This window comes from Stenella coeruleoalba (genome assembly GCF_951394435.1).
Source record: "Stenella coeruleoalba genome assembly, chromosome: 9".
NCBI lineage: Eukaryota > Metazoa > Chordata > Mammalia > Artiodactyla > Delphinidae > Stenella > Stenella coeruleoalba.
The window spans coordinates 64133965-64159459 of NC_137155.1; the positions used below are offsets into that span (position 1 = coordinate 64133965).

The following is a 25495-nucleotide window of genomic DNA, read 5'->3' on the forward strand; positions in this document are numbered from 1 at the left end:
CACCACACTCTCTCCTGCCATTTACTCTCCTCTGCTTTTCTCTGGATTATACGCGTCACTTACAGTGAGGTGGGCTCCGACCTGCACCGCCTGGATTCATTGTCTGGCTTTGCCCCTTACTACTGTGTGACTACCTGGGCGTCCGTTTTCGTTGTCTATAAAATGGGAATGACACTGCCTATGTTATGGACCGTTGCGAGGATTAAATTTGACACGTAAAGTGCCCAACAGACCCTGGCACACAGAGTAGGCATTCAATAAATGTTGTTGTTATTGCTTGTTCAACGTTCATTCCCCCACTAGAAAGGGAAGCAGACAGAGGAATTCTTTGCCTGCTTCACTGGTGTGTCCTCAGTGCCCAGAACTGTGCCTCGCACACAGTAGGGGCTTGATAGATATTTGTTGAGTGAATATGTGAGAGCATGATGGTAAAACATATAAATGCACTGTAATTAAAGTAGTGATTGGTATATGAGTAGAGGTGCAGATTAAAGGAACAGAATACCTCAAAAGCCAACCCTGTCTTTTCTGAGAATTTAAAATAGGTTGCTGGAGCATCAGAAATCAGTGGGGAGAAGAGACGGATTATTTATTAAGTGACCAACACAAAATAATTACATCCTCTCTCACAGCATACACCAAAATAAGTTCCAATTTGACATTTCAAGTCAAACCATAAAAAAATAAGGAAATATATGGGAATATCTTATTTTCTAGGGAAGGGTTGGCTTTCTAAGCACAAAGCACTGGGGAAAATAAGAATAAAGAGCAGTGGATTGGACTGTCTTTACAAACTAGCTTCTGTATATCATAAGCATTAGAAACAAAGTTTATAGTCAATGTAGAAGAATTGCCACATGTAACAGAAAAGAAGTCCTTTACTGTATAAATTGTTGCTTATGTAAATCTGTAAGGAAAAAACATTAATAGCTCAATAGAAAAATTAGCCAAAGGGAAGATATAGACCATGCACAAAACAAGTACAAGCAGCCAAGTAATATGGGGGAAAATGTTTAACTTACTGGTAATCAAAGAAATGCAAAGTAAAATGAGATACCATTTTTTTTCCTATCAGGTTACCCAGCAGGGGTTATGTTGAGAAAGGCACTTTCCTAAATAGCTGCTGGGAGTATAGCTTGATAAAGCTTTTCCAGCTTTATCACAGTTTGAAGAGGCTTAACTATATACATACCTTTTGACCTAGTAAATCCAACTCTAAAAATGTAGCCTAAGGAAATAGGTAGAAATGCATCTGATATATGTGCAAAGATATTCATTATTCATAAATAATAAAAATGTGGAAAAAATCTGCACATCCAGCAATAGAGGAAATAGTGAGTTGTGGTACATATACCCAGGAAATATCATCCAGCCTTTAAAATTAATTTTTCTAAGATTATTTAATGTATCAGTTGTTAACCAGGGGCTTTTATTTGCATCATGCTTACTAATGTCCCGTTGGCCAAAGCAAGTCACATGACCAAACGCTGACTCGGGGGAGCAGACCGCAAAGAGGTGACTACTGATGCCCACCAGTGTAACAGTCTACCATAAATATTCATTATATGATTGCAGTTCCTAAACACAAGACACACAAAGACACATGCATATATGGAAATAGGACAGAATGTTATCAGTGGTTATTCTCTAATTTCTTATTCTGTGTATTTTCAAAAGTTCCTATAATAAGTATATATTTTATCATCATAAACAGAAGATATATATTGAATTAAGAAAGTATGGACTTCCCTGGTGGCGCAGTGGTTAAGAATCTGCCTGCCCATGCAGCGGACACAGGTTCGAGCCCTGGTCCGGGAGGATCCCACATGCCGCAGAGCAATTAAGCCCGTGCGCCACAACTACTGAGCCTGTGCCCTAGAGCCCGTGAGCCACAGCTACTGAAGCCCCCGTGCCTAGAGCCCGTGCTCCACAATAAGAGAAGCAACCGCAATGAGAAGCCCGCACACCACGACAAAGAGTAGCCCCTGCTGGCCACAGCTAGAGACAGCCCGCACGCAGCAACAAAGGCCCAGTGCAGCCAAAAATAAAAAAATAAATAAAAAATTTAAAAATTTCTAAAAAAAGAAGGTATGGCTCTGGGTTTGCAGAACTTAATATATGATAAAGGACAGATTCAGGAGATGATTGGATGGGTGGAATTAATTGGTGTTCGTGGCCTTTTAGATGACGCATGAGGCTGGGAGCAGGTGGGTTCAAGAGTAATGTGGCTCAGGCCTTGACTGGATGGTGTCCAAGATGCAGGAAGGGGATGGGGGGCAGGTTTCCTTTAATGTGTTGAGTTTGAGGTCCCTCCGCGGCATTGTAGTTAGAATTCAGCAGCTAGTGGAAATACAGAGCTGGAGTTCAGAAGAGAAGTCAGGGTTGGAGAAGGAAATAGTTTTTGAATCACTGGTAGTCATTGTGAGAGAGAAAATATGATTGGATCCTTGAGTTCACCAACCTTTAAGGTCCTGGCAGAAGAAGTGCCAGGCCCCTTCCAAGCCCTGACACTGCTTCACTGTAGCTTCACTCAGCGCCTTCCCTGGTCCAGACCCGACACCACCACCCCCGCCCCGTCATACGTAGTCTCAGCACCTTGTGCTTCTCTTTTGGAGCACTTGACATGTTTGCAATTAAGTAACCCCTTTTATAATTAATTGATCCGCGGAGGTGCCCCCCACTGGATTGTCAGCTGTGTGAGAGCAGAGCAGGGTCTGTCTCGTCCACTGTTGTTAATCAGGGTTGTCTGGCACAGGTTTTCCAGGAGGGTGAGTGAATGAAAGCACGTAGCAAGCAAACCAGAGAGGTAAACGGATAAGAAGGATTCAGAGAAGGTGTTGGGGGCCCAGGAGAGTTTCAGGAGAAGATTTTCAAGGAGAGAGCAGGCACCAGTGCCAGACAGAGGTGAGAGGTCGAGAAAGATCAATGGAGAAAATTTTAGAGTAGGGGTGCAAGCAGGTCCTGGGGGAAGGGAATGTGTTGTTCAAGAGCAAAGGTGGGCCGTTTGGTCTTGGAAAAGAGGACTGGAAGGTCTTCTGAGTGGAAGGATAATAAAGAGGGTGGGACAAACATGGTCGTCCCTCGGTATCCACGGGGCATTGGTTCCAGGAGCGCCCGTGGACACCAACATTCAGGGGTGCTCAGGTCTCTCATATTAAATGGACTAGCACGATAAATACAGTTGGCCCTCTGTATCCACAGACACCAGCATTCTCCAAAGAGCCCTCCTCACCAAGTCTGGCCAGGGAAATCTTAGATGCGTACCACGTATAGTTGGCTGTGTTGAAATCTTCACGAAAGTGGCATTCTTAGCTATCATACCCTAATTCAGTGGTTCTCAAAGTATGGTTCCCAGTTGGAACTTGTTAGAAATGCAAATTCCTATGTAAATAGAGGACGCTGGGGTGGGGCTCAGCAATCTGTTCTAACAGCACTAAAGCTCGAGAACCACTGCCCTAACTCCAAAAACACAAGCAAGTGTTTGCTGGAAATTAACTTGCTCCCCTGACATTTATGCAGGAGCCTCCAAGAGCAGGGATGTCTGTTTTCTTACCGCCTGCTTCCTGGAAGAGGTTTTGAAGTTGTCAACTCCAAACCTCCTTTGGAATTCCCTGAGGTTGGAGAACTGGGCTAATAAAGTTAGAGGCCCCTGTCTCGCAGAGGCTTCTTCCATGTTACGCGGTCAGCAGTTTCTGTTGGGATCCCGGGCAGCTTTTCTGGCCTGACTCTGAACACGAGTTTCTGAGCCAGCTGGGTCAGGGAGTGGGGAAGGGAATTCGCTATTTTAAATTGAAGACAGTGAATGACCCGAGGGGTTACAGACTGGAGGATAAGGTTTCACACATGGCAGCTGGAATTCATAGCTGTGGTGTCTGGAGCCTGTAGCTTTGAAAACTTGGTGAGATGCTGTCGCTTAACAAAAACCAGCCCCGGCCCACCCTCCATCCTCACCTGGACTCGGCACCATGCTGGGTCACCAAGCTTCTAGTGCGCCTTGGGGTTCCCCGGACATGAAAGCTTGTTGGCCCTGACGTGCTGCTGTTACTTTAAAGAAGATTGACTTAGCTGCAGCTCACAGTATGGACCCCAGCAGCAAATGTTAATCGCTGGAGCGGTAGAGTGGGTTTCCTCTTCTTCGTAATTCAGAGGGACAGATATCCAGAGACCAGCCAGATCCCCACGTATTAGAAGCTGACCCCAGAAACCAGGGGTTAAAATTTCCCAGATAGCCAAGGCCGTCAGCAAAGAGGAGGTGCCCATTTGCCCCTGCAGTGGGGTGCTCACTGGCCTTCTAAAAGCCTGTAGACACGATGTTTGGGGGCCTTGCTGCCTGGGATTTGTGTTCCAGACTGTTCTGCGTTGTTGAACAGTGTTGTGGGTAGATTCTGGGGAGCTGGGACCGGCCCCGTCCCCCGTTGGGGCTGTTCCTGGTGAGAGGCAACAGCAGGTAGGTGCCTGCACTGTGCCTGACACCACAGACTTGTGTCCAGTCTAACTAAACTCTTTGTCATCTCGCACACTTGTGAAGGTAAATCTTCCTGTGCTTCCAAAACCACAGGGAAGATGGGAGCCCTTCGTTCTGGTTCTAGTTTATTCACATGATTCTGAGCCAATGACTAAATCTTTCCAAATACTCTTTCTTTCTCTCTCTCTCTCCCATGAGAGGGCTTTAATCATTACTATTTCCAGCCAGTGGGCCTCTATGTAAAACTTTTGGGACAAAATATTGAAAGTAGTTATTTATCAAGAATATTTGGGAATCTAAAATTTCTGTATACACTATTCTGGTGTCTCCAGAGAATATCCAATTAACAAAGGAGAGGAGGGAGAGAGATGGTTCCAGAGCTTCAGCTAAGTTACAGAGGTCTGGTTGTTTACTGATCACCCTGTACAGGCTGCTAAAGCTCTCATGGGCCTAACGGTGTGACTCAGAGGTGCTGGAAGACGGTCCCCAGGACTGTCCCTGACCCCCGCACCATCATTCACTAGTTCTGATGAAAGAAGAGTTGAAAATGCCAATAAAATGTTCCATTTCTCTAGTGGTCAAATAAACGTAAACTTGAATAGCGTAGCAACACCTTTTCCACCTATTGGATGAGGGAGGATTTACAGAAATTAACTCAGGGCAAGGGAGTAGGTTGTATAACTGCTGGTGGAAGTCTAAATCTGCAAAGCAGTTTTGCAGAATTTTTTAAATCTTAAAAATGCACGTAGCCCTTGACCTCCTGGAAATGTTTTGTTTGAAACAAAGTTATGCAGAAAGTAGTATGTTCAAAGTTTTTCACCAAAATGATAATTAGAACAGTGAAAAATTAGAAACAGCCTTGATGTCCAACAAGGATTATTAATTATAGCATGCATCTATATTTGTATCTATATCTATCTTCATTAAAATTACATAATACTTAATGACATGGAATCATGTCAATTAATAATAATGACAATAATTTATAACTTAGTGGCAGTTTAAAAATAATAGAAACAGCATAAACATTATGATTCCAATTTTATAAACTATGTGTATTCACTTTTTTTAAGTCTAAAAGGGTATAAATCAAGATGATAATGGTCATTCCTAGGTAGCAGAATTATGGTTAATGTTACTTTTCTCTCTCTTTTTTTTTTTTTTTGGTATTTTCTAAAATTTCTGCAATAAATATGTGCTTTGTAAATTACTTCTTTTAAAACAATAAATAAAAGATTCCTGTGAAATATACCCCCATAATTGCTGCTTTAAACAACTTCCTTCCCAGAACATCTAACTGGCTGGTTTGCATTATAAAAAGGGATGAACGTTTGCTTTTTACTGATTAACGAGGAGGCCATTGCCTCTGACAAAGCCCAGAAGTGAATTTCATCTGGCGTAAAAAGGAAGAGAAGCCTTGGCAAGAGGTGAAAGGTCAGAACTGAAAGCCAGATAAAGAATTTTGGCTGGAGTATTAAGCTGGAATCACAGACCCTGTATTGTGTCAGATAACTTTCTAATTTCCAGTGTTTTCTGAGAGTGGAAATTTTTTTTTCTCTTGCGCATTCAGTTAATCATTCTTGCTCTATCCCAGAAAAATGAAACAAGTAACTAAGTTCTGAAGACGGTGGCAATGGCAGTTGAAAGCAGCAATAGTAAGCCTCACTGGGCACAAATGACACTCTGCCTGTTCCTAAGAGTTGGGTGATGGGCTGGAGGGGTCAAGAGCAGAGCTGCTCTCATTTCCTTTGGTAGTGCGCCCGGAGAGATCATTTATACCGAGAACTGCGTGAAAATACCATTCTTCTTGGCTGAAAATATGTGATCAAATGTAAAGCTGAGCTTTAGAAATATTTACTTCGTGGTGGCTCGACACGCTTAGGATGGAAACGTTAGACGATGGGAGAGGAGGGGGTGAGGATGAATGGCAACTTCGTCCAGGTTAGGAGGGGCTAAAGAAAGCGTTAAGAGAGAGCCAGAGAGGAAGGCCCTGGAGGAGAAGCATTGATCCGGGTCTGCAGTAGAGCTGTGGGGTGGAGTTTCACACTGGGGCCTGGACTCTGTAGGGAGCGGGTCAGTTGAAAATGAGAGGAAGAATTACTCTGAGATCAGCCTTTGTGTGAAATATCAGAAACCAAACCACTGGGCTGCAACATTACTTTGAAATGCATCAGTAACAAACAAACAAACAAAAAAGATGGATTGGTGGACCGTTAGGAAAAATGTGTGAGAAAGCAAATATGGGAAAATGCTAAAGGTTGTGGAATGTGGGTGGTAAGTGTGTGTGGGGGTGTTCACTGCACAGTTCTCTAAACTCTCCGGAAGGTTTGAAAAAAAAATCATAGTTAAAATACTGGGAACAAAAAGAGCAACTAGATGGCAAAACCTAAACTTGTGACATTTACACAGAAAACAGGTAACATGGAATCCCACAGGAATCCCCAAATACAAAAAGGTGGGGAACCAAACCCCCGCCCTCGAACCCTTAATTATTGATCTGAGAACTGGCCAGCATGCATTGAAAAAAATGTGTGTGTGTGTGTGTGTGTGTGTGTGTGTTGCCTCCATTCCCACAGGACTTGATACACATAGAGAAACACCTACAAATGCAAAAGATGAAAATGTTGGAAGGAAGCCTAGTGAGTGGCAAGGGAAGATAGGGAACTAAGATAAGACAAGATCACCCCTGGAGACACAGCCCACATGGTTCTGAACGAGTTGCTACAGGAAGACCACAGGAAAGCAAAGTGCAGAGGGGAACAGGGTCAGCTACAGTCCTCACCTTTTGCCGGGTGAGGTCATTCAGGAGGGGGACACAGTCCCCACTGTAGATACAAAAGTGTATTTGATCGGGTTGTTTCTCATACCTCCCCCAGTGAAAGCCAAGGAATACTGTAACCAAAAAGGGTTCAGGAAAAGCAGTTGGGGGAGGGTGGTGAAAAGTATTTCTTCCTGCAGGAAAAATTATCTTCTGATGATATTTGCAGCGTTTTCTGATTGTATTAGCCAGATGTCTCCTTTTTGTGTAAACATGTGTTGAAAAAAATTGAGGGGGAAGGCTCAAGTTCCAAGAAGTCCCCAATTCACTTGGATTAGGGAGGTGAATGGTACCAACTTGAGAGCCCCCTTGGTTTAGGGACGTCTGGACCTATGTCATCGTAACCACTTGGATTAAAAATGATCAACAAGAACCTCATCCAAGGTCTAAGGCTTCATCTCTCACCAGCTGGATGTGACACTGGGGAGGAAGTTTGGAATGGAATCAGGAGGTACCAGCCAGAACCCCGAGCCCTGCTTTGAATGACCACTTTGCTTTTGCTTATGTGAGAGTAGAGATTTTGTTTTGTTCATTGCTCTGTCTCTGGTGGCCAGAACCATGCCTGGCACACAGTGAGTACTCAGTAAATATTTGTTGAATGAATAAAAAGCAGTGAGTCCTTTTAAATCGTACAGACCAGGGTTCAGTTCCCTCGATCCCTAGCTCTTGTGTGGACCTTGCACAAGCCACAAAATCCCTCTGAAGGTGTGAAATAGGAGCTGAAATCCAGGCCTCTGCAGCTGAGAATAAAAGATCCCAAAGCCAGGAGTAAGAAAAACTAATTTTGTAGCATCCAGATTCCTGATTGCTCTTTAGCCTTGGAATCTGCAGTTTTTTACCGCTGCGTCGGGGAGGAAAAACTTGGAGGTGTGAGTGAAATAACATAATAAGGCCTTAGCAGAGCACCTGACATCTGGAAAACACTTGGTTAACAGCGTCCTCTCTTTCCCCTTCACTGGTTCTGTCCGCATTTCTGTCTGTTCCTTTTCTTCCAAATTTCCCAGGACTAAAATCACCCTGTCTGCTATAGTTTTCTCTCCTGCAGTGAAACCATGCTGTTAACTTCCTAATGGGCTTTCCTGTGGGGCCTCAGACCTTAGATTAGGCCAAATGTTTTGGCCTTTTAAAAAGTGGCATGAACTAGGCAGTTTGCTGCTGAAAAGGAACACTGTGCCTTGGGAAAGCCTTTCCCAGTCTCCAGCAGGAGCCACCCTCCCTCCACTGTCCTCCCTCCACTGTCTGGCATTGGGTCTGATCATCTTCAGCTGTTTTTCAGTTCACGGCAAGGCTTCCTCGCCTCTGGCAATTCCAGTGGTTTGTGCTTGGGGAGATTTCCAGAGGGCGCTGTCCTGATTCCACACAGAGGGGCTTCCTAGAGCAGAGGATCTGGGATGCCTGCCAGGTAACTCAGGAGCCTGGAGGCCTGAAGCCTGGAAGGTTGAGGAGCCAGACCTGCCTCAGGGAAACAGATTCCCTTTGGGAAACTTTTCCTCACACGCAGGGTGCAGAGCCCTGCAGTTTGAGGAGGAGCCAGTCTTTCCATCTGCTGAACAAGCCAGTTGCTAAAAACAGGAGACCAGACATCATCCTGCCCTGCAGAGACACTGTCTCTGGAAGCATCTGGTGGTTCTGAAACCGTCTTCCTGTTCATCAGAAAGACACAGGCTCCACCCTGGGTCCAGGTGCCATGTGGCTTGCAGTTCCTCCTGATTCCTTCCTGATACACCTATTGATGACACAGAAAAGTAACAACAGGCTGCCAAAAACCAAGAAGGATTGACAAATACCAGGATCTTGGAAGCATCAGCTGATGGCAGTGAGAAGACAGAGCTGGACCGCGGGGCTCTGTCCAGGATGTAGCTCATGCTGTGAAGGTTCATGGAGAGGAACCACACCCCACACCCCTGAGAAAAGTCAGAAGTTACTATAGTTTATACCTTCTCTATTGTTTAGTTCCTGACTCTTGTACTTGAAGCAAATTCCAGCTGATGGGCCTCTTTTTTTTTTTTTTTTTTCCTACTCTCAGCTACAGGCCTCAGAGGTGGGCTTTTGTAAGTCCATCTCTCTCTCTCTTTTCCCCCCCCGTATCCATGTAGAGAAAGAAAACATGGGAATAAAATCAGATGGGAAATAGGGGAAACGGGCATGATTTCAGTGCATCCCAGTAAGTCTACTCCCCCAAAGCAAAGTGCTTTAAGGAGGGTGCTCTGGGAGCTGTGCATACTGGAGAGCACTTTCTGTCTTGAGTCTCTGAGGAGGAGATGAACTTTGCTAGAGCAAGGGTTCTGAATCACTGGCAGCTGTGCCTTTGCCCTGTCCCCTCCCACAGTGGGTACAGGAAGGAGACACATCCTTTATGAAGGTGGACAGAAAATGGGACCACTGCCAATCTACTCATAACGTCTGTTGAAGTTTCATCATTGGTCTGGGCAAACTTTTTCCTTATTCAAGGATGAATAAAGACAAAAAAAGACTGCGTGGAAAAGTCCTGCAAGACAAGATAAAGGCAATAGCTTCTAAAGACCCAGAAGCAGTGTCTACTTTTAGAAAATCACCTACAACAGGCTCCAGAAGAGAATTTTGGGGAAATGTGTGGCATCCTCAGTATACTACAAAAAGACATGGCCTCCCTGGAACAGGAACAGAAAAACGTAAGGAAAAGATGGGTTGATGTGAAAAGGCAACAGAAAGAAAAAAAAGATATGGATTAAATGAAGAAAGGTTTTGAGGAAATAAAATCCAGCAGCAGAGCTCAAATCCAAATTAGCAGGAGTATAGAAGAGTATTAATGTGTGGGAAGCTGAATAATGCCCCCGCCCACAAAGATATCCATACCCTAATCTCTGGAATCTGTGAACACTACTTTACATGACAAAAAACGACTTTGCAGATGTGATTAAGTTGAGGATCTTGAGAGATGGAGAGGTTATTCTGGATTATCCACATAGACCCTAAATGCAATCACAGGTGTTCTTGTGAGAGATAGGCAGAGGGAAATTTGATGATGAAAGAGAAGGCACTGGGACCACAGAGGCAGAGATTGGAACGATGTGACCACAAGCCAAGGAATGCTGGCCGCCACCAGCAGCTGGAAGAGGCAGAGAATGGACTCTAGAGCCTCCAGAAGGAGTACGGCTGTTCTGATAACTTCATTTCGGCCCAGTGATACTGATTCTTAGACTTCAAGCCTCCTGAACTGTGAGAGAATGAATTTCTGTGGTGGGAAGTCACCGAGTTTGTGATAATTTGCTAGAGCAGTCACAGAATACTAATACAAATGCTATGGAAAATCAAACCAGTGATGTGGGTTCAGGAAAAATAAACTTGAGAAACTATTCTGGAAAATACAAGAAAGAGAAAGAGAGACAAGATTTAGATGTGGAAGACGGAACTGACAGCCCACATTCAGCTTATCGGTGTTGGTGATTATTGGCATCAGATACTTCCCTGAGCTGACGAGAGACTGTGTGTAAATGTAAAGAGCTCACTAACCATATTCTGAACAAACTCAGGGGAAAGAGGCCCACATCGGGGCACACCCCGGGGAAAATACAGAACAACAAGGATAAAGGGGAGAAGAAAAAACATTTCACAAGTGCCCAGAGGCAAGAATAATAAAAATCAAGCTGACTTTAGGTCTGTTCTCTATAACAAAGAGTCTGTGTCTACTGAACCTGTCAGATTAGGCCACAAGGGGGTTTTTGTTTGTTTGTTAGTTTTTAAGTTCAGATATATTCATGCCTATCTGGGTTGAGAATCTGAAACATTAAAAGTTCTTTTGGGGCTTCCCTGATGGCGCAGTGGTTGAGAGTCCGCCTGCCGATACAGGGGACATGGGTTCGTGCCCAGGTCTGGGAAGATCCCACATGCCGCGGAGCGGCTGGGCCCGTGAGCCATGGCCGCTGAGCCTGCGCGTCTGGAGCCTGTGCTCCGCAACGGGAGAGGCCACAACCGCGAGAGGCCTGCGTAAAGCAAAAAAAAAAAAAGGTCTTTTGATTATCAAGTGAGTTTGCCAAACCATCTATAAAGTTTTGGGGATTATGTTGTAACCCAACTACTTTATACTTGACTGAGATGTCTTCTGTGTATGAAGCCCATCAGAAAGGCATTCTCAGACATTCAAGGGCTTGGGAAAATAAGCATGTTCTTTTCTTTAAAATGTAAAGATATGTTGCAGAAGCCGAAGTGGTAAAGCAGAATAGAGCTCAAGAATAGGTAGCATAGGCACTGTAATCAGTAAACCTAGAGAGCAGTTTAAATTATTATTAAAGTCTGGTGATCAAACAAATACAAATGTCAGAAATTGTTCTTAAAATAAGCTATAGAATGGAAAGGCAACAGTATGCCTGTGTTCTGGGCCGACACCCTGGAGTGTTGTTAACAGAGATCAAAAAGGGAAGAGGAGGTAAAGGTTTGTTACGTTGCTTGTCTGAAATAGTGTTGGTAACAAAAAGAGCTATTTCCTGTATTATTCTAATCTTCAGAGAAGTGTTAATGGCTAAAGAAAGACTCTGAAGAGTATTGGTACCAATATCTGCCATTTTTGGAGGTTTACTCTGAGCTAACCAACATGCTACAAACTTTACCTTCATCATCTCCACTCAAGGCCCCAGGTGTAGATGCCAGATCCTTTCCCTCCCACCCACTGTTCTTAAGGTTCCTTAAGATCCTGCACCAGTAGGTGGTACAGCTTGAACCCCAGGCCGACCGACTCCAGAGCTCTTCCCTATCCCCTAATATGAAAAACTTACAGGTAAACACTGGGAGATCCAAAAACAAGTTCTGGAACTACCCAAACACTGGGGAATAGAAAAGGAAAACTCATCATAAAGTAGACCAAAAAAATGTATCAATAGTTTGTTTGTTTGTTTATTTTTGACTGTGTTGGGTCTTCACTGCTGTGCACAGGCTTTCTCTAGTTGTGGCAAGCGGGGGCTACTCTTCGTTGTGGTGCGCGGGCTTCTTATTGCAGTGGCTTCTCTTGTTGCGGAGCACGGGCTCTCGGCGCGTGGGCTTCAGTAGTTGTGGCACATGGGCTTCAGTAGTTGTGGCTCGCAGGCTCTAGAGCGCAGGCTTAGTAGTTGTGGCGCCTGGGCTTAGTTGCTCCGCAGCATGTGGAATCTTCCCGGACCAGGCCTTGAACCCATGTTCCCTGAATTGGCAGGCGGACTCTCAACCACTGTGCCACCAGGGCAGTCCCTGAATATATTTTTAAAAGCAGGAAAGGTACAGGGTACTTTCTCTAACCACAGTGGACTTATAATTACAGAAAATACAAAATTATAAAATTTAAAACCCAAAGACTTAGAGAAAAGCACAATCCAAATACTGTGGAGTCCAGTAAGAGACCAAATCTGCAACTGCAGACTAGATGGAAAGTAACAAGAAGGCTAAATAAGGAAATTTGAAGCAAGGACAAATACTTACCAAGAGAAAAATTCATGGCTTTATATGTAAGAAATCATTTAAATAAATGAATATGCAACTTAAGAAGGCAAGCAGAGAGGCTAACGAAAACAGTGGGAAGTTGGAGAAAGGAATTAATGAAGATAAATGTTGACCTTAATTAATTAGAAAAAAATGGTAGGCTTGATAAATCCTGTTGCTGATTTTCTCAGAAGACCAACAAAGTAGACTGATTTCTCACAAATCTAAGTTTTTAAATGAGAAAAAATACCTATACACATTAATGAGGAAGGGGGCATGACCACAGAAGCAGAAGCAGTTTTTAAGTTAAAAATGATTACTAGTACAATTCTGTGCTCAAAATTAGAAAATCTGAATGGATTGGACAATCTGCTAAGAAATTTCTAGGAAATGGAAATTACTGTAATTGATTCAAGCAGTTGAAAACCTGAGTAGAACAAAAACCACGGCACTGTCATCAGAGAAGTTTCCTGCCCACTGTTTTGCAGACTAGTTCTTGCAAACCTGCCAAGAAGAGTTACCCAAGCTAAATTCTGTGTAGACTGTTCTGGTGCTAATATAATAATTCAGCACTTGGCTTTGGAGAGGAACAACGAGATGCAAGCATGTTTGGCGGTGATGGGATGAAATGCTGTGGAGGACGCATGTGAGAAGAACCCTGCCTTCCCTGGGAGCCAGTCCTTTCTTCCCAGGTGTGCACCCACCTGCATCCAGAGTGATGCCCCGCTATGTTTTCCCAACCCTGAGCCAGTGGTGGGAGACAATAAAGCATTAGGGGAAATGAGTCTGAACCTAACACCCATGGCATCTTCTAAAATTTGGTGATCAAAGGAGAGAAGTCGTCCTTACTTTGCTCAGGGGAAGGTAACGTGTAGCCTTCCTTGAGAAAGGGACGTGTTCAGACAACTGGATTGACACGGTTGCTGGATTTGAATTTTGTGAAATCTCATAAGTCCCCCCACCCAGGGGCACGTGAGTAGAGAGTGGCCATTGCCGGTGGCCACTGGCCCCGCCTTCTATTCTACCTTCTCTCCTCTTGGCCCCCTTCTTCCTTGTTGGAAGGCTGCCTGTCCCACTCGCCCAGTTTTATCCTGTTGTCGCTAACTCTAGTCTCCTGCTGAAGGTGCACATGGAAACCCTGCTCCCTTCACTGGCCTGGCTGCCAGGCCTGGGGACAGTTTGGGCTGGTGCACTGGACACAGAGCTGGTGTCCCCAAGAATTTCACGCTCCTTCCCATTTTTTCCTTCAGAAGAGGTTGTGGAAATACTGTATTACAAAACAAAATCACCCCGGCACCATTTAGGACTTTCTTGACCTTCACTTTTCCCCAAATCATTGCAAATGGGGATTATGCTCTTGGAGAAAAGCTGGATCCTCTGATGATACCGTAAGGGGAGGGGGAGGGGAGAGGAGGGGAGGGGAGGGCAGGGGCGGTGGGAGCAAGAGAGAAGGAGGAAGAGGAGGGAAGAAGCCTTGAGAGGGGTGGTTGTCTGCACTTTAATAATTCCACGCACTTGGTAAGATGAGGACCTCTCGGCTTTGCCTTCTGCCCCTGGGCATCGTGCTGGGGGACTTGCCACCCTACCTGTTCTACCTCGAGTTTAATCTCATTATTTCCCCTTCTCCGCCTGTCATCCATCCTCTCCTCACCCACTGAAACCTGGCTTCTCTCTACCACCTCCTGAAACTTCTCTCTCCCAGATTACCAGCCCCAACTTCCCTGGCCTTCCTCAGAATCAGAGCCATTGCCCCCCTCCCCCCGCCCGACTTCTTTTATTTTTTTTTTTTTTTAACATCTTTATTGGAGTATAATTGCTTTACAATGGTATGTTAGTTTCAGCTTCACAACAAAATGAATCAGTTATATATATATACATATATTCCCATATCTCTTCCCACTTGCGTCTCCCTCCCTCCCACCCTCCCTATCCCACCCCTCCAGGCGGTCACAAAGCACCGCCCGACTTCTTGTATCGCCCTCTCCCCTTGGCTCCTGGGCCACGGGCTCTGGGTTTTCCCTCCACCTTCCTGGCGGTTCCTTCTCTGTTTCTCTGACAGGCCCTGTTCCTCTGCCTGCCTCTTTAGAGAGTAAATCTTTTTTTTTTAAATAAATTTATTTATTTTTGGCCTCATTGGGTCTTCGTTGCTGTGCGCGGGCTTTCTCTAGTTGCGGCAAGCGGGGGCTACTCTTCGTTGCGGTGCGTGGGTTTCTCATTGCAGTGGCTTCTCTTGTTGCGGAGCACGGCCTCTAGGTGTGCGGGCTTCAGTAGTTGTGGCTCGCGGGCTCTAGAGCACAGGCTCCGTAGTTGTGGCACAAGGGCTTCGTTGCTCCGTGGCATGTGGGATCTTCCCGGACCAGGGCTTGAACCCATGTCCCCTGTACTGGCAGGCAGATCCTTAACCACTGCGCCACCAGGGAAGTCCTCTGCCTGCCTCTTAAGTGGCAATGGCCCTTGGTCTTCTGTTCCTCTGCACAGGCTCCTGGGCTCTGGATGTGGACATCAGGAGCACCGTCCTTGTGCTCCTGGTGTCCACACCCAGAGCCCAGAACTTGCTGAGGGACAGCCAGCTGCTGTTCACACACCACTGAGGGATCCCACAGGCCCCAAAGTTAGTGTGTCCAAGACATAACTCACCATCGGCAGCCCACATAGATGGTCCCTTCAGCCCCCAGTTTCACAGGCTAGGAGCTGCGAGGATATTTCCCTCACATCCCTCATATCTGTTTCTTCATCAGGTCCTGCCAGCTCCTGATCTGTCTGGAATTAGCTCAGTGCCTTTTCCCTGCACCAGCCTCCATCATCTCTTCCCGGGACCCATCTCAGGTCTTGCTGCCTCCGGTCTTGTCCCCCGTGCCTCCCCAGCCCCATCCCTTCTCCACATCAGAGCCTTTTTTTTTTTTTGGTACACGGGCCTCTCACTGTTGTGGCCTCTCCCGTTGCGGAGCACAGGCTCCGGACGCGCAGGCTCAGCGGCCATGGCTCACAGGCCCCCCTGCTCCGCGGCATGTGGGATCTTCCCGGACCCGGGCACGAACCCGTGTCCCTTGCATCGGCAGGCGGACTCTCAACCACTGCGCCACCAGGGAAGGCCCCCCAGAGCCATTTTTATACCTTTACTGGGCATCTTCTGTGTCCCGGGCCCTCTACCACACCACAGCCCTAGATCATCGGTGGCCACTCCTTGCCCCCAAAGGACAGACCAAACGCCTTAATATGGCTTAACAAACCCTCTAAGAGGCCTGGCCCGGCCTGCTTCTGCAGAATAATCTTTCAGCACCTGCACCACGCCCCAGGCACCCTGTGTGCCCTGGCCAGCGTGCAGTCCCTGCGGGGCCCTGCCTGACCTCCCACCTCGTGCCTTTGCTCATGCTATTCCTGCCACCCCACCTCTCTGCCTTGTAAGCCCGTAGGTGTCAGCTTAGCAGCCACTTCCCAGGAAGCCTCCCAGCTTTATTATGCTCTTGCAGAGGGCCTCAAAGCACCCCGAGTTTGCCTCTAGAGAGCTCTCCTCACGTGGCTGATGTGTTACTTACCTGGTTCCTCCCTTACACTCAGAAGTTTGAAGGCAGAGGCTGCATTGTATCATTGTATTGTTGTACATCATCGTGTCCTCAGCATCCAATAGCGCCTGGTACATAATACATATCCCTTAAATATCTTATCTGCGCAGTGAACGTGTGGCTCCATGTATCACACCCTTTCTGCATTTATTGAAATCTGCTGTATCTCATGCACTATACTATAATAAATGCAGTGGAAACTCAAAGCGCCAGAGTCCTCAGAGAAAGGGAGCGAGAGTGAATTCTTGCTTCTGGTGCCCTGTAGCTCATAAGCTGTTCTGGAAGCGTGAGTTTCTGTGTAGTTGGGAGTTCACTCTTGAAGTGCTTTTGCTACACCAGGAGAGTTACATTTTATCCGCCTTTTCAGGGGTCACTGAGGATCATTCAGTCTGCAGCTCTAAGCCACCCCCCAGGCTGCAGGGGTGCCCTCCGTCTTCTGTCCCTTTAACTTTGCTGCTTTTCTTCCCTGCTGTCACTGGCTTCCTGGCACCTTCCCCATCACCACTTCAAATTACGTTACAGACCTCACTGTGCCAGCCACTATCTAGCTGAATAAGACATCTGCCCTCAAGCGCCTCACCTCCTTGTAGCTTACTTAGCAGACATTAATTGCATGCATTCTAGGTCCTTCTAAGTGCTGCCCATCTTGACTTCAGAACTTGGCCTTGAAATGGCCATTTTTCTAAATAAATCACGGCTGTCAGCTGCTTTTGTGTGATTTGCCTCTCTTCTCAAAGTCAAGTGCGAAAAAGAAATTGCAGCTCCCATCTGATGGGAGCCCTGCTGTTTTCAGGGGATGCTGACCAGGCACCAGGCCACCCGAGAGACATGCCCTGTTTAGCTCAGCTCTGTGGTCCACGTTGGAACCAGGAGAGTCTCAGAGAGACGTACCTCCCTGGGCTTGTGCCCTAGCAGGGACCATATTGCATTCATCTTTGTTTTCCTGGTGCCTGGCGCCAGTATATATTTGTAGAATTAGCAAAAGGACAGAAAGAGGGAAGGAAGGAGGGAGAAGTGGAGAAAGTAAGGGAGGGAAGGGGGAGCAAAGTCGAAACTGAGAGATGAGATTCCCTTCCAGGGTAAGAAGGTAGAGGTGTCGAATGGAGGATTTGGGAAATGGGCTCATTGCGTCTTCCTGTGTGTGAAATTTCCTCCCAGGGAGTATCTGATGTGCTAGAAGAATCTGATACCATCAGTACTGAAATAAATACTCCAGACTTGAAGAGTTTCCCATAAGGTAAGAACTAACAGTAGGATAGCTATATAACAGGAAACATCTCGAATACTCTTAAAGATTATAGCTCTAAGGAGGAAAAAAACACAACTTCCTGAAGAAATCCAATGTTATGAGCAGCTGTTGCAGTAACTTCTGATTAACATGTATTGTTTCCATTTTGAAACTCAAACCTTCTAGATTTGAGTGTCCTATCCTCTTTTCTCCATCTTTTCCATCTTTTCTCCTTTGTGTTGCTGGGTTTTAGTAGTGTGGAAAGGTTTCTATTTTTTTTTTCTGCCCCTACCCAATACATGAATCCTATTTGGTATTGGTTTTAGAGCGAAAGTTAAATTGGTTTAATCTCACATGTCAACTTCAGTAGATTGGTTGTGGTTCACTGGAGAGTTCAGAAAGATTCTGAAGCTGTATCTAAGTTAAAAGGGGGTGAGTTCCGTGGAAAGAGGTGAAGAGGATTGGAGAGTGTATGTGCCAAGTATTTGCCATTCCCGTTCAAGAGGAAAGTAAACTGGTGAGAGCAGGGACTAACATCCTTCAGGTTTTGACTAAGAAGAGTCAACTGAAGTTGTTTTAATTTCGTCTTCATTCAAAGCCTCAAACTGTTGGTTTTCAGATCATGTTCTACAGTGGTTTGAATGTAGTATCTTTGTGAATAGGGAGAAGAAGAGAGTTGAGTGTATTAACAGTGTTTAAACCTTTTCTCTAACCTGTCGATATCTGATACCTGATCCTAAACTGGACTTCATGACCATAGAGAAGGGCAGGAATGAGAAACTATTTTCAAAATTCCTCCAGTAAAAGTATTTTCCAGTGGTTATTTCAGAAGTAGTTTAAGCTTCTGAAACTTGATCTACAACTGGAGTCTCCTTAGCCTATAACTTGCTGTCCAAATTGATAACCTGGGATCTAGAGGTGTGCATTGGCAATCATAGTGCACTGACAAGTAGCCAATAGCTTTGACCTGCCACCAGACACATCCTGGCAGACATTTCTACGAATGCACATAGCACCGTTCACCCTGGGGAAGACACACAGTCATCTCACTGGAGGCCTTCCTTTTCAAGTGAGAAACTGAGGCTTGCCAGTGATTTTAGCTGTTCACACTGATAGCGACTTGGCCTCTAAGCCCCTGGACCCTGCCTGGAGGCCAGTAAATATTCCTGACTGTCCTTCCTGTGTCAGTTATAGACACTGCAGATGTAGTGAGAAGACCCTTGAGCTCCCAGTGTCAAAGAGCTTCCAGTGCTGGTTGGGAGGAAACAGACCAAAGCACCCTAACAAATGTTTTAAGGTACCAGTAAGTGCACTGGAAAAAAACACCCAAAAACGAACCTGGTGACCAGGGATGCTGCTTGGAAGAGGCAGCATTTGCACTTAGACTGAAATGATGCAATGGGATGCAGTCGGTGTTGTCAAGATCTTGGGGAAGACTGTTCCAAGCCAGAGAAACAACAAAAGGAAACCCGTCCAAGAGACGAAGGAAAGTCAGTGATTGGAGCAGAGGGAATGCCCAGGGTCCTGTCCATTAGCCCTGATGCCTGCTAACTTGTTGTTGGTAGTGGTGATGGTTTCCTGTAGGCCTTGAAAACCTTTATTGCACTTGCTGAAGTTGCTTTAAAGTAAACCTTTGCATTTGGTTGGACAGTGCTTGCTTAGCTGTGCAGAGAGATTATGAAGAATTCGTAGATGGAGGTGAATCTTATCATGGGCATAACCCCTTTTGATGGAGGTGTGTGGTACAGATGGGGCCCATTTCTGCTCCAGAGAACCTGTGCAAGTTGGTGGGGACACAGTGACCAGCGACCACAAGCAGATTAACTGGGTGGGGAAGGAGCACGATGACACCATCGACAGCTGACCCACCCCTAAACAGTCTCGTTGAGCTCCTGCTTCCTCCTGTGTGCTGGCCTGTCCAGCCTTGGCCGCCTGCTCACTGCGTCCGCAAACACTTCAAAAGCAATTTGTCACAAAAGGGAAAATACCTCCCCTGTAAAACCTGCTCCCATGTCTGAATTCCCTCACTTAAGCTGCTGGCTGCAGTCTGGACTCTGGTCCCTAAACTGGAAACTGATGAGTTGTGTACACTCGAGCCCTTTCTCTCCCCTTGGTGCCTTTGCCCCCCCTGTCTCCCTGCGGGTCACCTTTCTCCCCAGTCCCCTCCCCTGGCAAGGCTAACCCGGTCCCTCCTGCAGGAAGCCACCTCTGACCTTGGCCTGGCTGGGCTCCCCTCTGTGCCCCAGAAAGTCCACTCGGCACCCTACTGGTCCTCTTCTGCTCTGACTGTGGCCTCCAAGAGGCTGTGAGCTCCTCGTGGGCAGGCAGCAGGTCACAGTCATCAGGTGCCCTCGACCGCCTGCACACAGTAGGGCTCAATCCATGTACGGTATAAATGAGCAGCTGATCAGGCCCTCTTCATAAGGAGTGATTTAAGCTATTTGTTTGTTCTCATCAAAGGGACATCAAGGGAAGATTAATGCTGAACATGGGCAACTATTTTCTTCTTTATATCCCTCTGAATTTATTCAGGTTGCTTACATAAGCAGCTATCAATTACTTTTAGAAATTTTTGTGGTGAAATGTACGTAACATAAAATTTACTGTTTCAACCATTAGTAAGTATACAATTCAGTGACATTAAGTACATTCACATTGTTGTGCCACCATCACCACCATCTACAGAATTTTTTCCCAAACAGAAACTCCATACCCGTTAAACAATAACTCCCCGTTCCTCCCTCCCACAGCCCCTGACAATAGATAGAGACAACGATTCTACTGTCTGTCTCTTTGGGTTTGACTAGTCCAGGGACTTCATGTAAGTGGAGTCATATAATATTTGTCCTTCTGTGTCTGGCTTATTTCATTTAGCATAATGCTTTCAAGGTTCCTCTGTGTCATAGCATGCGCCAGAAGTTCCTTCTTTTTTTTTGTTTTTGTTTTTGCGGTACGCGGGGCTCTCACTGGTGTGGCCTCTCCCGTTGCGGAGCACAGGCTCCGGATGCGCAGGCTCAGCGGCCATGGCTCACGGGCCCAGCCGCTCCGCGGCATGTGGGATCTTCCCAGACCAGGGCACAAACCCGTGTCCCCTGTATGGGCAGGCGGACTCTCAACCACTGCGCCACCAGGGAAGCCCCAGAAGTTCCTTCTTTTTAAGACTGAATAATATTTCATCATATATTAAATGTGGACCATATTTTGTTTATCCATTCATCCATTGATGGATATTTAAATCGTTTTCACCTTTTGGCTCTTGTGAACAATGCTGCCATGAATGTGGGCGTGCAAATAACTGTTTGAGTCCCTGTTTTCAACTCTTCTGGGTATATGCCCGGAAGTGGAATTGCTGGATCACATGGTAAAATCACTTTTACAACTTAGAAACATTTTTAATAGTTCTGAAATGGTCATTTCAGTTCAAGCCAAAGGTTACCTTGAGGTGGGAGGTGATTCAGAAATGCAGGCTAAAATTTCAGACTTTTGTTCCTGTGACTTGTCTGATGCTTGGTGATATAAAATGTTTTGTTTTTAAGTGTGGTTTTAATTTTTTCTTACAGCATCAAGCTGCTAGCTGTGCAAGAACTACTTGACAGAGAGGCCCTGGAAAAGGTAAATATTTTGTGCCTCTTACCCCAGATTTACAAACTTAGAGCAGAGTGCCACACACAGGAAAAACTCAACTCCCTGTCACCAGAGACAGCACTTATAGCAGAGTTGATCTGTTATTTTGTGTTCTTAACAGTCAGTGAACCTTGCAAAATTTTCATCAACACGCCCCACATTGCTCATAGGCTATTAACACTTGCAAACTCTTCCTTGCTTGACTCTTTCAGAGTTGAGTGAAAGCAGAGGCTCGCCCTGCTGTGGGCCAAGCTCTGGAGCAGGCTTTCTGTGCCTGGAAATACCGCACACAGGACGCCGCCCACATGCCAGATGCTGTGCTTCCCTCCATCTCTGCTTGTGTGTGTTCTTATCTGGGCTTATGGATGGTAGAATTGAAGCAGCAAGGTTAGGGAACTTGCCAGAGGAAAATTACCTAAGTGGCAGAGTAAGGATTTGAGCCCCAGAGTTTCATTTCCAAAACCAATGCCTTTTCTGTTTAATAGGCTAGTTCATGAGTTTGAGCCCCTGTGGGGACTACTTCTGAGCATTGGGAAACTCCCTCCCACCTAAGCCCTGGAAGCAGCTATCCAGTGTGTCTCGGTTTTCTACGTTCAAGTCAAGTACTCAGCTGGGGATCTTTTGCCAGTTATGGGTTCAAGTTCTGTGTGGTGGGCTCCAAAAAGCAGGCTGGGCAGGTGCCGAGGAGGCCCAAGTGCCACCCCACGGGCCTCCCAACTCATACCAAGCTGCTCCCCTGGGTGGCTCAGGACTCTTCCCCAGTATGTGGCTGTGGGCGTTAGTTCAAATGTATAAGGTTGACGTAGAAGAAAATGGTTAGGGAGATAAGCACCCAAACAATATTATCTTATTTGTAGAATTTAAAATGTTTGGATTAGTGATCCATCTGCTGGTTGGCACTAAAGCAAATAAAGTCTTTAAGCACCAAGTGGTGGTGGAGGGGGGGAGGGGGAGGTGTCTGAGCTCTGGCTCTGAATTTAACGTCCCTGCAGCCTCATTGGTAACACAGGTAGGACAAGGGTGGGGCTGCCTGCCTGACCTCAGAGAGGTGACATGAGTCGGTGCAGTGGATGGGCGTTCTAAATGCCAAAGCACTCCACTCATATTAATTCTTAATTACTCATTGTAATTCTTTAATCCAGCCATGAAAACAGACTAAGTCCACGTTATTATATATGAAGATTCTTTGTATGTTTTTGAAACTTTTAAAAAGTTACTTCTCCAAAACCAATTCTCTTCTCAGTGTTCACTACAGGTAATTGTTTTACTCCTCAATTCTCATCCACCTGACTAGTTAAAGAACCACAAGGAAAGATCTTTGTGGACCATAGAGCTTTGCTACTCCAAGTGTGGTCTGCAGACCAGTAGCATCGTAAGCTTGTTAGAAACGCAGAATCTCAGCCCCTACGCAGACCTCCTGATTCAGTTTGCATTCTCACAAGACCCCAGGTGATTCTTGGCCACCAAAGTCCAAGAAGTTCTCCCTGAGGAGTAACATTTACTATCACCATCTCTGCTGTTGACTAGACCATCTTCACAGAGAACCTCTGAGGTGTCAGCTTTTTTGCTTTTGTGGCAATCAAGCTCCTTTTTTTCACACCAAAAGTGAAGTAAACACCATAAGTCTATTTGTAAGAACCCAGTTTCTTTTGTTTTCTTGGTTTTTTTTGTGTTTTCCATTCTTTTTTTTTTTTAATTGAAGTATAGTTGACTTACAGTGTTGTGTTAGTTTCAGGTGTACAGCAAAATGATTCAGTTATTCATATATATATACCTCTTCTTTTTCAGACTTTTCCATTATAGGTTATACAAGATATTGAATATAGTTCCCTGTGCTATACAATAGGTCCTTGTTGATTATCTATTTTATATATAGTAGTGTGTATCTGTTAATCCCAAACTCCTAATTTATCCATCCCCCTCTTCCGCTTCGGTAACCATATGTCTGTGAGTCTGTTTCTGTTTTATAAATAAGTTAATTTGTACCATTTTTTAGATTCCACATATAAGTGATACCGTATGATATTTGGTAAGAACCCAGATTTTATCTTTAGTTTGCCTGCTTCTTCCTTTCATTAAGAAGATAGTCTCATTTAACTTAATAGGTAGAGCCAGCAAGAATGACCTCAGTTAAACACACATCCTGCAAACCTCACACCTCTTCAACTGTCTTTGCAGCTGGGCTTCAAATGGCACCGTGCTTTCGGGTTTTGCAATTACTAAACTCCTGAGGTCCCACCACGGTAGGACTGGTCACTTTTAGACAGATAGTCTTTCTCTTATAAGAGGGAAGCTATTTTGAAGGGGTCATTTCCCTCACAGCTACTTGCAGGTTCAACCTGACCAGTAAAATATTTAAATTATGTAAAACATAATATAAAAGGCTAAAAAGCAGCCGCAGTGTTTTGGAGTCTCCTAGACTTCTAGTGCTTTTTCTCCCTAATATTAGACATTGTTATTATGATCTTAGCGTTTCAGTTAAAAATTACCAGCCATTTGCCTGACTTGTACTTTCCTTGGCTTTAGGTAGAGAGCCTGTCCATTTTTGGAAGTGCCAAGGCTTTCTGGGTTTCTGCAGTGCACAGAGTCTGTTGTAGAAGAGCCAGGGTCCCCTCCCAACCTCGCGTCTGTTTGGCTGTTGGACCTGGCAGAGGGCCTTCCTCGGAGGCCTGGGCCCCTTTCGTTACCCATAAAACTGCTTTCTATTCCTTCTGTGGTGCCTTCCTCTAAAAGTCTCTAAAAGTCTTGGGTTTCGCAATTGGTCCTTGATCACACTGTGAAGAGGGGGAAATTCTCCTTTTCATGCTCTGTTTTCTAGATTTTTCTCTGCTCCTTGCTCCAGTGATCCTTACTGGTTTGGGGGCTTCTGTGTTTCACCTGCAGGGAGAGGAGAATGGTGAACGCCTGCCCAGTGAACCCCATACATAGATCAGTAGAGTCCCAGTTTTTACCTCTTCAAATGCTCTTTGTTTTAATTCAGGTGCCATTGATTGGGGTGGAGACTGGGCACACCTGGGAGGTCAAGTCTCTGAATGTCTCTTCTCCACCAACACCACATAAAGCCATTTCCCAGACAAGTGACAGTGATTTTTCATTTATTAAAAAAATGTTATAAACCATACAATTAATAATTGCTTCTTTTTCTAAAAATCTGTTAGAACCTTGAGAAGATGGCTTACTATGCATAAATGTCAGGATATGTGACATTTCCTTGAAAAAGTGTTTTGGATTTGATGTGCTTTTTTGACCAGATCTCCATTAAACACCAAGAGCAAAGGCTTGCTCTGAGACAGATGCATGCCGTCCCACTCTCTCTGTTCTCTGTGCTTTAAGAGCAGGACGCTTTTGTTTTTTTGAACTTAAGTCACATAGACTTGTTTCCCAGGCTTTATAAACAGACCCCATCTAATCCCTTTAAACACGGCATTGCATGAAAGGAAATAAAAATATTGGTACAGCTTGATTTAGTAAGATCATTTTTCAATGACCCTTTCAAACAGCTTCCTGCAAAGCTGCAAACAATAGTTTGGCCATTCCCTCCAGCTGGAGGTCACCCTCTCCCTGGAAGGGCCAGAGGACAGAGCACCGACTGACCCCACCCGAGACCCAAGCCTGCCTGAAGAGCTGCCTGTGTGAGCCGGGCCTCCTAGAGGCTCAGGACGCCCAACCCATGGCCATCGCCAGTCCTACCCCTACCTCCGCCCACACCCCATTTGCAAAATTGTCTGGGACAAAATGCCTGCAGGTCTTCATGCCTGCTGCTGCTAGATATTTTTCCCAGAATCTCAGCTTTGAAGTCCCACTCTTAGTCTAGTTTTCCAACAGGTAGAGCAGATGATCTCTAAGACCTCTTGGTGCTTTCACGTGAGATAAAGCATATACATTTCACCAGCGAGCCTGAGACTAGAAAAACTGAACTTGACGTTTGCACACGGTGGCTAGTCAGGGACTCTTCCAGCTGAACCCTAGTGGTGGGCAACATTGGAATTAGAAGTTAGTAGCTTCCTGGAGATTTTCAGAAGGAAATAGGAGGTAAATAATTGTCACATAGAAGTGCATGAATAACCTAAGGATGCCAAGTGCTTGTATCTGTAACTGGTGGTGGTATGTTCTAAACATATACACACGCACATACATAAGCTCTAGCTCTGTTATTACACACTTTTGGAGTATTTTTCACTGTGATTTGGACTTCATGTTAATTTAGTGTGTGCAACAATTGAGTGCTTATGCTGTCCTAAATCGCACTACATACCAAGGGAGATAAAGTTATAAAAATACATTTGGGGCTTCCCTGGTGGCGTAGTGGTTAAGAAATCGCCTACCAATGCAGGGGACACGGGTTTGATCCCTGGTCTGGGAAGATCCCA

At 45.4% G+C, this 25495-nt stretch overlaps 1 protein-coding gene across 1 annotated transcript in view; it reads left to right on the forward strand.

Annotated features, from left to right (window-relative positions):
* Nucleotides 1–25495, forward strand: part of EEPD1 (endonuclease/exonuclease/phosphatase family domain containing 1) — a 117355-nt gene that overhangs the window by 54290 nt on the left and 37570 nt on the right. The window contains exon 3 of the mRNA XM_079931653.1: nt 21062–21113. Coding sequence (XP_079787779.1) covers nt 21062–21113 — 52 coding nt within the window. The remainder of the gene's footprint in view (nt 1–21061; nt 21114–25495) is intronic.